Raw genomic sequence first — 14035 nt, forward strand, 5'->3', positions numbered from 1 at the left:
ATAGCCAACCTAATGTCGTTGATGAATGACACATCTGCTTACATTAGTTGATAGTATCATTTATGCACCGTTTATATGTTTCTTATTGCTTTCAACCCAAAACAATATTCTAAGTCTTAATTATGTTTTGCAAATTCTCTACAACCTTCACTATATACCCCAAAATTATCTCTATCTGCACCCATTTCTCTTGATTGGCACCTATGCTAAGTTTTTGTCTATAGCCAAAAGCCCTTTCTCGATCAACCCTGGAGAACCATGCACTCGGACAGTGTGGGTACGCACACTCACCTATCATTAGAGCCTATATGGTTGCATGTAGATCAACTTAGCAAGCCAATGGGCATAGGTTGAGAGAGTCTCTGACCTATATTCTTTTACATGCTAGTAATCTAGCTTAGTAGCTAGTAGGGCCCACTCTCCCGCACTGCACCGCGCACATATGCATCCACAGACACAACCTCTTTCACCATATACTTTTGGATTATGCCTCTTGTGGCTTAGCTCATTCATACGTAGATTTTTGAAAAGCTAGATTGGCTTGTGAGTTTGCCTCTATAGGTTTTTCATTTTGCCATAGATTGGATTGTGGTTTGCATTTTCTACAAGTGTTTTGGACATAGATACAATAATGTGTAATTTTTACTATGGGATGCATATGATCATGCATACAATTATGCAATTATGCAGCATTGACTACTTATGCTCTGAGTCTGAGAGAAGTTTACTACGCACTTGTTTATGCCAATTTTAATTGACACTTTGTTTACTTTTCAAGGGAAACTCTGTCCAATTTTTACCACTTTTTGTGCCATGTTGTGATGCCATATACTTTCAGATATGTAAGACATTCACTCTTGAGAGACGACAATCTTGTTCTTTCTAGATTGTGCGATGTTGGCATTGTGGTCATTCAAGGAACATTTGATGGTGTTTCTTCAGGCATATGAGGAAACACAAGAGGTGCAGGATGCAAATATGGTAGTGAGATACTTGTAGTGACTGATTATGCCAGTGACATGACGTCACCTTGGCCTCCAATTTTCTTGCTATCTACTTTATGCACAAAATTTCTCTATGTTGGTTGCTTGATGTTGATGCTATTTTTCATGTCACACCATGTCGTGAGTTGTTCACTTTATTATCTCCCATTCCTCTCTGTGTGTAGGCATTCACCTTTATACATGGAAGTGAGTTGAGGTGAATTTATTTTTTCAATTATGGGTAGGTTATCAACCATCAAATGCCTTTCCTTTGTTAGAGACAACCTTGGTTTCTTAGATCCTGTAGTGGCATGTATTGAGCTTCCTGGTTTCTATTTATTAATCCAATAAGTCCATCTTGTGACCTATAAGGTGGTGCCTAAGCATAATACTTCAATAAATTAGCTAGATGAAGGTCTCTAACACCTTCCTAAATCCTTAATAAGGTAGATGTGTAGAAACAATATGGAGATGGGTAATCTCTCAAGAAGTTTCTACGCCATGTAACTTCATTTGGTATTAGAGTCAAGTTCAAAGTCCAACATCTGAGTCACTAAGACAATTGAAGGGCCAAATTGAAACTTTGTGTGAGTATAAATGTGGACAAGTTCCTTTGCGTAAAACAACGCACCAAGTTGAACCTTTGAGCCCGTGTACAACCTCTGAGCTAATAAAGTGATTCAAGGGATCATGAACACCAAGAGAGGATGATCATACACTCTTGCAACCATGAGATCTCAAGAAGAGGGTGAAAAGAAGAAGAAGAAGAAGAACCCAACCAAGAAGTCCCAAGTTTGGTTTAAAAGGGTAGCTGTTGGGGTAAGCAAATCAATTATAAGTGGTTCCTAGGATAGATCCATGGTCCCTAACACCTTAAGGATATGGTATCTTGATGGCTAGACCAAGTTGTGGAAGTTTTGTAGCTAAGTACGCATGTGTAAGAACAATACTAGGATGGGTGAGTTGTGACCTCTCAAGAAAATGCCCCCTTAGATAACGTGAATAAGGACCATCTAAGTTGAAAATTTATTAGAGTGCTCCTAAAATCACTATATTTGATACATGAAGTAATATTTCTCGAATGGTCACATGAATTTCCTTATTACAAGTCATCTAATTAGAATTTAGTATGTGCTATTAGCCTAGTCAAGAAAGATGGCCTCAAAGAGAATGAGAGTTGTCATGGAAATGAAAGCCAAGCTTAGAAATACATATCTAAGAAACATCAAGCTATATCCAAGCAAGGACAAATTATACCTAGTGCATAGGCTACAATTCATATTTTATTGTGCATTCTATTCCACGTGTACCTTAGTAGAGAAAATTAGAATCCACTTTCAAAGGGGACACCTATCAAAAAATGAGATTTATCCCCCAATTGTTTTTTAATTTGTTTAAATAAGCACGTAAGAATGCTATGCTATAGTCTTTCAAAGTGTTAGAAGCTGATTGAGGACTAAGATCTAGGTCAAACCATAAGTTATTTATATATATAAAAAAAGAATTGGGTGAGTAAAGCATGGACATTAATTCCCCTGATATTATAATTCTATGGATAAGTGGATCCCCTTAGTCAGGTACTTTCCAATCTTTACTATGAATATGGATAGATACATATAGTGGAATGGGAAAACTCGATGATTGTTTCTCTTGTCATGACTAAAAATTTGGATTTCAGTCACGTGATGAATGACACTAGCATGATGCAAGGTGTAGCTATGTAGGTTCTTACAAGATACTTGCAGGATATGCATACAAGATCTAGTAGTGATGCACATATTTGGCTATCGCTAGAGAAAATACAGTTGCATGCATACACTTCGAGAGAGCCAATGGATGTAGGTTGAGATCAGCTGATCTCTCCCTATCTTATTGTATATACTAGTAGTTAGCTATTAGATGCACTTATTGACACACTCACCTTTCAGTGGGATGTTGTTGGGGTAAAGGTGATGTCCCTCTTATCAAGGTTGGACATTCCAACTGCCCCACTCAGGTTTTATCTACAAAGCAATAAGAACTCTCACTCACTATCACATTGCGAGGAGGCTGCTCCACCTATATTTGCTCTCTCTTCTCCACATATAGCAGGCACTATGCTCATTCCAATCATGCAAGGTCCTTCATAAAACAAGTAAATATGACCCTAACATTCTAATAGATAGCTCCTCAATTGCTTTCATCCACATTACTCTCCTACACTTAAGTTCTCCAACTTCATCTTCATTCACATGCTCTCTGCACCACAACCTCAATAAAAGGGGAGAGAAAGATGATATTGAAAAGATGAGATGAAATATGGATTTGACTATGTGTAAGCACATTTAAGTTATGAACTAATATGTGACCCACACGTTACTGGGAAAAATATCAATCGACAAGTTTTGCAACACTCTTCTCACTTGAAAGGTATCAACCCCTACACACATTATTTGTGCACATATGATGAAGTGCTAATTGTATAATTTGCATTCCTATGTTAGATATAATGTTTCTCCTATGCACTAACAAGATATTTCATTGAACTAATTTTCCATCGGATGGGCATCACAACTGGGTCAAAATGTCTTTTACTGTGGCGCTTCCTAGGTAGGCATAGAAAGTGGACGGATCGTGGGCATAGCAAACTACTATGTAGTAGTGCTCATGCAAATTGGTTGATCAAGAAAAAAGGTATCTATTACTCCACAATCTGAACCGCCCTAATCACTCAAGAATCTCTCTCTCTCTCTCTCTCTCGTGTCTTTTCTGTCTCCATCTTTAGTGTCTCCTATGCGTACTAATATAACTTGGACTTTATTATCTCCCATTCCTCTCTTTGTGTAGGCATTCACCTTAATGCATGGAAGTGAGTTGAGGTGATTAATGTTTTTTCAATTATGGGTAGGTTATCAAGCAACAAATTTTGTGCCTTGCCTTTGTTAGAGACAACCTTGGTTTCTTAGATCCTGCAGTGGCATGTATTGAGTTTCCTAGTTTCTATTTATTAATCCAATAAGTCCATCTAGTGACCTATAAGGTGGTGCCTAAGCATAATACTTCAATAAATTAGCTAGATGAAGGTCTCTAACACCCTCCTAAAACCTTAATAAGGTCTTAGAGTCTAGAGATGGATAGACTAGGGTGTGTAATCCTTTTTATTAAATGCATATGTCTAGAAACAATATGGAGATGGGTAATCTCTCAAGAAGTTTCAACGCCTTGTAGCTTCATTTGGTATTAGAGTCAAGTTCAAAGTCCAACATCTGAGTCACTAAGACAATTGAATGGCCAAATTGAAACTTTGTGCGAGTATAAATGTGGACAAGTTCCTTTGAGTCAAACAACGCACCAAGTTGAACCTTTGAGCCTGTGTACAACTTTTAAGCTAATAAAGTGGTTCAAGGGATCATGAACACCAAGAGAGGATGATCATACACTCTTGCAAGAATGAGATCTCAAGAGGAGGGTGAAAAGAAGAAGAACCCAACGAAGAAATCCCAAGTTTGGTTTAAAAGGGTAGCTGTTGGGTTAAGCAAATCCATTATAAGTGGTTCTTAATTATAAGGCTTGGATAAATAGGATGGATCATGGTCGCTAACACCTTAAGGATGTGGTATCTTGATGTCTAGACCAGGTTGTGGAAGTTTTGCATCTAAATACGCATGTGGAAGAACAATACTAGGATGGGTGACCTCTCAAGAAATTTCCCCCTTAAATAACGTGAATAAGGACCATCTAAGTTGAAAATTTATTAGAGTGCTCCTAAAATCACTATATTTGATACATGAAGTAATATTTCTCAAATGGTTACATGAATTTCCTTATTACAAGTCATTTAATTAGAATTTAGTATGTGTTATTAACCTAGTCAAGAAAGATGGCCTCAAAGAGAATGAGAGTTGTCATGGAAATGAAAGCCAAGCTTAGAAATACATATCTAAGAAACATCAAGCTATATCCAAGCAAGGACAAATTATACCCAGTGCATAGGCTACAATTCATATTATATTGTGCATTCTATTCCACGTGTGCACATTAGTAGAGAAAATTAGAATCCACTTTCAAAGGGGACACCTATCAAAAAATGAGACTTATCCCCCCTTTTTTTTATTTGTTTAAATAAGCAACTAAGAATGCTATGCTATAATCTTTCAAAGTCTTAGAAGCTGATTGAGGACCAAGGTCAAACCATAGGTTATTTATTAGAAAAAAATAAGAATTGGGTGAGTAAAGCATGGACATTAATTCCCTTGATATTATAATTCTATGGATAAGTGGATCCCCTTAGTTAGGTACTTTCCAATCTTTACTATGAATTTGGATAGATACATATAGTGGAATGGGGAAACTCGAGGATTGTGCCTCTTGTCATGATGGAGAAAAACACTTAGATGTGATCTTGTAATTATAAATCAAATAGCTATGTATAAACTAGCTTGACCACGCTTTGTTTATGGGATAAGACTGGTTCTTCTTTATTGGGTGAGTAAAGCATGGACATTAATTCCCTTGATATTATAGTTCTATGGATAAGTGGATCCTCTTAGTTAGGTACTTTCCAATCTTTACTATGAATTTGGATAGATACATATAGTGGAATGGGGAAACTCGAGGATTGTGCCTCTTGTCATGATGGAGAAAAACACTTAGATAAGGGATTTGTGATCTTGTAATTATAAATCAAATAGCTATGTATAAACTAGCTTGACCACGCTTTGTTTATGGGATAAGACTGGTTCTTCTTTAGTGGCTTGTGCCCACCGCTGCAATGAAGTAGCAAAGGAAATGTCTACTAGTCTTTCTAATTTATCTTTAAGATTCATGACTTAGCTAAGGCACCCATGTTTGTTGCGATGGGGAGCTCATATCATTAAAATGCAACAATAGATGTCTTGATACTATAAAATGTAGAGTTCTCTCTAAAGTCTCAGCAGGTCAAAAGCTTAGTCTCAGCAGGCACATTACAACATCCATTAGTCTGTGAAGTTAAGAAGTTTAAGGATCCAGCTACGTTAAGCACAAATATTCATAGAAGGCTCTTCTTCTTTTACAAAGAACAACACTAATTTTGATCTACTCCACATGTGGAGAGTAAATGTACCCAATGGACTTAGACAGATGATGCCTACCTTTTGTTAAGTGTCACATGCAAGTCAAAATGCTCATCAAACACTTGACCGATTTACATTATTATGAAGCATTCAAGTTTCTAGAAGGAAGTGCTTGAGATAAGTGAGCAATTAATTTTTCTCAGTTAGAGCATTTTACCTGAGATAGGCTCTAAATCAATAGAGAAATAGGAGTAATTAGATTGCTTAGTTAGAGTGTCTTGCTTGGAGATAGGTCTGAAATTAGTTACAAAGTAGGAGCAATACACTTGCTCAATTCAAGCATTTCGCTTGAGGTAGGCTCCACTACCGGTATGAGAAATAGTTAGAGGTTCCTTTTGGACCAAGGAATAGTCTCTTAATTTAGTTTTTTCTATGAGTTGATAGTTTTAAACATAAGTACTAGTTTAGGTAAGTATCACTTAAATCAGTCGATTTCGTGCAAATTTAGATTAGGAAACCATTCATGTTCTTTAGGAGAGTTGTGCATTGATTTTTCTAAGGAAGAAAATTATCCTTTAAGGGGGGATTAATGTCGGGTCAGGGGCATCATTAGGGGGGGTATGGTTACGTGGAGAAGAATATGTTCAGTTCCTAGCCCTCACAATGCTCCATTAAGAAGAAGGGTCCTAGCCACAACACACTACTGAATGCATGTTGATGCCTCAACTCTATTTGAGCTGCCCTTGATGCTATCATATTGCCCTCTTAGTGCATCACTCAACTTGAGCCAAAAGCGTGAACTATCCTTGCAGGCGGTTTGGGTAGTCCCTTGAAGATGCAAAAATAACAAATTCTTCATATAAACCAGAGACCAAGATTGTTGATCGTCTTCCATCAAAGATCTCTCTGTCTTGAGTCCATTTAACAATCAAGAAATCAGGCTTATGATAGTGGTGAGGCCGACTTTCTTGAAGCCTAATAGCGAGGCTTGTTTGAATCCTTCTTCTAACCAAGGGGCTAGTAGATTAGAGATAGTTGACCACTCTGCACCGTCTAAAGGAAAGTCATGTTTGGGAAGATGAGTCAGACCTATTGCGCTTGTGGGCAGTCCCATGAGAAGTGTCATTAAGGCTCCACTAGTTGCCATTCCCTAGGATTAAAGTGTAGCCTTGCCGAAGGTCATGCTTCAAATGGCCACAACCTCCAACTCCTTTGACTGCCTTGTGAGCAATTGGGTGAAATTTGCAATTTGTTAGGTATAAGACCAAATTTGATGTCTCTATGTTAATAATAGAAACATAAAGGACGTCACAATATGCGGTAGTGATGAGACCAAGAGTATCAAACACATGATGCGCAAATGTGCATCCCATTGTTACATACATAAAAGCCACCCAATTATGGATCATAGATTCATAGAAAATTTCAACTTGCTTAAGGATTGAGGGACTAAAATAATTGGTGAAGTGCATGGATTGTGAAGCGAAGCTACATTTTGGACTTTACCCATGAGTATAAACGGGTGAAATAGTTACAAGGATCACGAGCACCACCACAACGCATTTGTCTTGGGATGTTTTTTCACCTTTCTTGGGAATGTTAGGTCACCAATGCCTCATGGGTGTTTTCACCACCACCCCCTTCTTCCACATGAAATACTGGTCTAGGCTAGGCCTCTCTTTCTCTGCTTTACCACATGACTCGGGGGACTTTGCTTGTGAAATAACCGTTTTCAGAAGCAATCCAGTCGATGCACGCACGCCCACCACCAGGCGAGCGGCGCTCTCTCTCTCTCTCTCTCTCTCTCTCTCTCACTCACACACACACACACACACACACACACACACACACACACACACACTCCCTCTCCTCTCTCAAGCGGCCCGACTTGCTCGGCAGTTGAAGCAAAATGTATACGTAGGCAATCTCTCTCTCTCTCTCTCTCTCTCACACACACACACACACACACACATATTTTATAAAAATGGATCCCTCTCTCACAAATCACCCTTCTCTTTCAAGTTGCTATGAGAGAGGCTCTGCGTTAAATAGTTGTTCTCATGTGTGTGTGTGAGCGATAGAGAGAGTAGTGAGCATAAACCGTTCACGAAGCTAATGACCACAATCAACCCACATTGAACAAGACCCAACCCTCTCTTCCCTCTTGCTCTCTCTAGTCTCAGAAGGAGAGGCCATGGCTTCTTGTATGAATCGTAGCGCTCCATCAAAGTGCATTGCCTTCTTATTGGCGTTAATGCTGGCAGCGTTTTCTTGGCGGTTTGGGGAGGCATCATACTATAGCCCATCGAGCTCAACCTTGACTGGCTTTGTTCAAAGCAGAGGGTCGCAGTTTGTGCTGCATGGTCGCCCTCTCTATGTCAATGGCTTCAATGCCTACTACCTCTCATATGCTGCTGTTGATTCGAGCGACGAGGTGGTGGACGTCTTGCAGCAAGCGGCGAGCATGGGCCTAACCTTGTGCCGGACGTGGGCATTCAAAGATGGAGGCTATCATGCGTTGCAGCTCTCGCCTGGTGTCTATGATGAGTCTTCTTTCAAGGTACAAGACCTGCTTTGATGAGCCTCCTCTCATCCTTTGCATGCATGCATGCATGTGTGTGTGTTCTTTGTTGAAATGGGTTTGCATTGTGCAGTATTCTTATTAACTCTAACGTAGGCTCCTTATGGTGAAGGATGCAATGCTGTATGTGTGCATTTCTTACACGCTTTGCAATGCAATGGATGCTCTCTGACTACAAATGCTATATGTATGCATTTCTTACACACTCTTGCGAGGCAGTGGATGCTCTTCTTTTCTACCAATGCATGTGTGCATGTCCCATATGGAGTGCCCCCATGCCCAAACGTTTAGACAAATGCATGTTGGTACCAGGCTAATGAAAGCGTGGTTTTCACTGATGAAAGAGTGGTTTTTGTATGAAGAAACTGGTTAAGGTAAACAAAATGCATGTGGGTACAGTACTAATGAAAGAGTGGTTTTTGTATCTTAAGATAAACAAATGCATGGGTGTGCACTAATGAAAAGAGTGGTTTTTGTATGAAGCAACTGCTTAAGATAAGCAAATATGTGGGTACACTAATGAAAGAGCGGTTTTTGTATGTTGAAGCGGCTGGTTCTGATAATGGGTGTACAATATGCTAATGTCGAAGGAGTCTCTTTGGCTTTGAAGCAGGCTCTAGATTTTGTATTAAATGAAGCCAGCAGGAATGGAATAAGGGTGATCTTGAGCTTGGTAGACAACTACCCAAACATGGGAGGAAAGGCACAGTATGTGCAATGGGCTAGAAATGCCGGGGTCTCTCTCTCCTCCGGCAGCGACGACGAGTTTTTCACCAACCCTACCATCAAGTCCTACTACAAGAACTATATCAAGGTATGCCTTTTCCTTTTCTTGCCTTCTCTTCAAGCAAAGCAAAAAAAAAAAGTCTGCTTGTAGCAAATGAAAACATTGTGTCTCTCCAAACCCCACCTTTGTGGGGCAAGATCAGCATGTCTTTGTCCTGCTTTTGGGGTCGGAGAGAGAGAGAGAGAGAGAGAGAGAGAGAGAGAGAGAGAGGGGTCTTGTAAATTTTAACTCATGCTTGTTCCTTTGCCACTTTACTGACCAGGATGTGATAACAAGGGTGAATACCTTAACTGGAGTGGCATACAAAGATGACCCAACAATCTTTGCTTGGGAGCTCATGAATGAGCCGAGGTGCCCAAGTGATGCATCCGGCGACACCTTATATGTATGTATGCTCATCATGCATACATATTGACATAACCCATTCATGAAGACCTTCCTTCAACTTTTGCATATTCCTGTGTGTGCATGATAAACTTCTGTTCATTTTTATTGAAAGAGATGTGTGTGTGATATACATACAGTATTGGATTGAGGAGATGTCGTCCTACGTGAAGTCCATCGATGGGAATCACATGGTGGAGGCCGGACTGGAGGGTTTCTATGGACCATGGAGCAAGGATAAGCAGAATGTGAATCCCGCGGGAATTAATCTTGGAACTGGCACCGACTACATTCGCTTTAGTCAGATCTCGTCGGTTGATTTTACCACAGTGCACTCCTATCCGGACATATGGTGAGTGGTTTGTTGAATGGTAGAGCACTTGCTCTGGTTTGTTTTGCATGTGTGTTTTCATCGCCAGACTACTTGTGAATCAAAGCTTTGCCAATCACTAACGCTATCGGATAAGACTTTCAATGCAACTTCTCGTTCCAATCTGTCCAAACTTGTAAGCTGTGTGTAAGGAATTGCACGGGAAAGAAAGTATGTTAAACAAACCGCTCATGTCAAGGCTTCCTGGTAAGGGGAGCATTTCAAAAGGCCATTTTTCCAAAGGATCCGTTTGCGCATTGCTTTGACATGTGCTTCACAGTTTGGCCTACATGTAATTGCATTGAGGTGCTTCAAGAATGTCATGACACAGGCATCGTTCAAATATTTTTGTAATGGATTCTAGGTGTGCTTTGTGTAGTAATGGGGTCGGAGGTACGATAGCTAGTTGGTTTTCGTTTAGGTCCCTTCAGTTGCCTTCGGGGAAGGCATTTGTGTCATCCATGAACGGCACGGTGTTGCTTTCAGCTGTTGGCAGTTAATTATTTCCTACTCAACACAACTACACACTGCCACAACATACATAGACATAGATTGGCATTAGCATTGTTCCCTTTGGTGGTTAATAATGATGTTTTGCATCCCATTATGTGTTTGAATGCTACTTACGACATGCTTTGGTTGTCATGCAGGCTAGCAGGGCAAAGCTTTTCTGACCAAATGGAATTCTTCACAGCATGGGTGAGTGCCCATATCAGCGATGGATACGCCGTGAAGAAGCCGCTTTTGTTTGCAGAGTTTGGGCTATCTAAGCTGAGCCAAGGCAGTGATGTGGATGAGCACCGTGTCTCGCTCTTCTCGGCCCTGTATGCTGCTATCTACAGCTCTGCCACATCCGGTGGGCCTGCAGCAGGTGCTCTTGTTTGGCAGCTTTGCTCACAAGCCGTAGAGGGCAGAGTGGCAACGGATGGTTATGGCGTGCTCCTCTCCCCAGATTCGCCCACAACCTCTCTCATCTCTCTGCAATCTCAGAAGCTAACTGCACTGAACCAATGAAAGAGGACATACGTGAATGAACCTCAAAACACACACACACACACACACACACACAGCTCTTACAAAAAAACCCTTTTGCAGCAGACAACCCATCACACTCAAATCTTTTTCTGCACAAGGGAGTCATTGGGACCCTTACAATGAGGTCTTTTCTCTCTCTCCAAGGGAAGTCGTAGGGACCCTTACTATGTGAGGTCTGTTGAGAGACTCTCTCTCTCTCTCTCTCTCTCTCTCTCTCACACACACACACACACACACTCTCCCTTGAGGCTTTTGCAAGTGAACTCTAGATTGTGTCGTTGATAGGTTCGACCATCTAGACCACCACATTTCTCCCCTCTCAACTAAACTTTAAAGAACATACTTTTCCTCTAGAATTTCCGCTAACCTCAATTTTCCACGTGAAATAAGAAATTTAAAATTTCAATCAAGCATTGGCTCAATGAAAACTATTTTCAATGCCTTTATACTGTAAATCAGCTTTTATTTGACATAGATTTTGTTGGAAGTCATGCTGGAATTATAGTAGCGATAAAGCGGTGCTCACATATCCCCGTTTGCAACAGGGCTTGGGAAAAGATAGGCTCGCTTTATCCAAAGCCTATTCAAAATGAAAAATGGCCGGCTCAAATTTGGGCAAGAAGATTCTCAAGCTAGTTCAAATTATGGAATTTTTAGTTATATGAGATTTTTAGTGATTATGCCTCTCAAATTTAAAGTTAGCTTGCTCATATGGGTGTGAAAAAGTTCCAAAGCCGAATCCACAAAAAATGTTTCCCGAGCCTTGGTTTGCAGTTATAAAATCTTACTAAATTAATAAACGAATTAATTAAGTAACTATATATATATATATATATATATATATATATATATTAGTTCAGGATGTGTTGATGCAAAGCCCAAAGATAACTTGGCCCCAATTACTCCACCTTGCACCAAGGATGAGGAGGAAATGGATAAAGATGGTGAGTACTAGGAAATCAAGACCAAGGATTAGTTGGGGCTATCTCTAGGAGGGATCTTGACGACATCCTACCAACCACGGATGCCCACATCAAGGGGCAACAAATCTCAAACGTTTACATAGATGGTGGCACGTAAATATGCATCATGAGCGAAAAAATGATGCACTATCTAGGTCTACAGGTGAGCACCAAGTCGGCACCCTGCCGAGCCAAAATGGCAAATAACGTAAGAGTAAAATATGTAGGCATTGTGAACGCGGTCAAAGTAAAAACATTCAATACAGAAGTGGATGTAGACATCTTTGTCATGCCACACAAAGGGAGGGCCACCCTATCATTCTTGGGAGACCTTGGCTCATGGCTATATATATATATATATATATATATATTGAAATCTCGTTGACACATTTTGTGGTAGTGCTTTGTGCTTTTTTCTGGCTTTGCATAGTGTGGTAGTAACACTAGCACCCCCACACTAAACCACATAGGGTCTTCAATTCAAGTGAGTGGTGGGATTGATGGCGTGGGTTGGGCCCAAGGATCTCGAGACAAATGGACGATGAATTTTTTTTTGAGGTCAACGCTCATGGGGTGATGACTTGCCTGTTGGTAGGCAAATGCCTTAATCACGTGGGCACATAGCGTTTGATGTCAGACATAGCAAAACATATCATCATATAGTAAACACAAATCCATAGCTCGGCCTTCATTCAAGACCCTGCGATATAGTACCGGTAAAAGTAACACCATGTATAGAGATGTTTGTTGGGTGTATGTAGAGGGCCACCCTATCATTCTTGGGAGACCTTGGCTCATGGCTATATATAAATAAATAAATAAATCAATAAATAAATAAATATATTGAAATCTCGTTGACACATTTTGTGGTAGTGCTTTGTGCTTTTTTCTGGCTCTGCATAGTATGGTAGTAACACTAGCACCCCCACACTAAACCACATAGGGTCTTCAATGCAAGTGAGTGGTGGGATTGATGGCGTGGGTTGGGCCCAAGGATCTCGAGGCAAATGGACGATGAAATTTTTTTTGAGGTCAACGCTCATGGGGTGATGACTTGCCTGTTGGTAGGCAAATGCCTTAATCACGTGGGCACATAGCGTTTGATGTCAGACATAGCAAAACATATCATCATATAGTAAACACAAATCCACAGCTCGGCCTTCATTCAAGACCCTGCGATATAGTACCGATGATAGTAACACCATGTATAGAGATGTTTGTTGGGTGTATGTAGAGGATCCATGTAAAGTTGAATTTTGATAGGCATGCTTGCCCTTAGCATTTCAAAAATTTGATATGTTTTTGGCTAATTTGGTGTATGTATTGAAGGCTATGTCTAGTGTTCAATCTTTTAAGGGTCGCTCTTCCTTTCATTGGAAGGGTACCTAGCTACTCTCCCTTCCTTTCCTAAGCAAAGGTAGGATATCCCCCTTCTCCCCTTTTCCCTCTGGGGCTATCAACTAGATCAATGCACATTGGTTGGACGTTGGTGACGAGAGGTAGGATATTGGCTGTTGGAATCCCTCGCCCCCTTTCTATATAGTATAGATATAGATGAGAGAACGCATTTTTCTATTTTAGGCATCGCAAGCAGGACTAGCTTCTTGTCACCCTTGTTGCGCGGGTCAAAAAGCCTTCAGAACGGCTATCCCTAATGGTGGTGGTGGAAAAAGCATGAGTTTAGGGGAAAACCTAAGACCAACATGGCATGGGTGAAGGAGTCAATTCTTCATTAAGTAAGCATTAATTAAAGCTAACCTTGAGGGTACTGAAAATTAGTAAAAATTCACATGCAAAAGGACATGACCGCCCATACGTCAAAGTGCTTTTTTCATGCATTGAATATAGGGAGCACTTATATAAGTTATATTGAATGTGGGGTGCCATGTATAGATATGGG

The 14035-nt window shown here is 40.3% G+C and overlaps 1 protein-coding gene across 1 annotated transcript; it reads left to right on the forward strand.

Moving 5' to 3' along the window:
* Positions 1–7706: 7706 nt before the first annotated feature.
* LOC147455213 (mannan endo-1,4-beta-mannosidase 1-like) lies at positions 7707–11615 on the forward strand. Its single transcript, XM_086514047.1, has 5 exons — positions 7707–8576; positions 9211–9411; positions 9647–9769; positions 9909–10120; positions 10789–11615. The coding sequence occupies exons 1-5, from the start codon at positions 8211–8213 to the stop codon at positions 11150–11152; spliced, it is 1266 nt and encodes a 421-aa protein (XP_086370173.1). The 5' UTR covers positions 7707–8210; the 3' UTR covers positions 11153–11615.
* The last annotated feature ends 2420 nt before the right edge of the window (positions 11616–14035 follow it).

The sequence above is a fragment of the Adiantum capillus-veneris genome, chromosome 6 (assembly GCF_014529385.1).
Source record: "Adiantum capillus-veneris isolate H3 chromosome 6, ASM1452938v2, whole genome shotgun sequence".
Lineage (NCBI taxonomy): Eukaryota > Viridiplantae > Streptophyta > Polypodiopsida > Polypodiales > Pteridaceae > Adiantum > Adiantum capillus-veneris.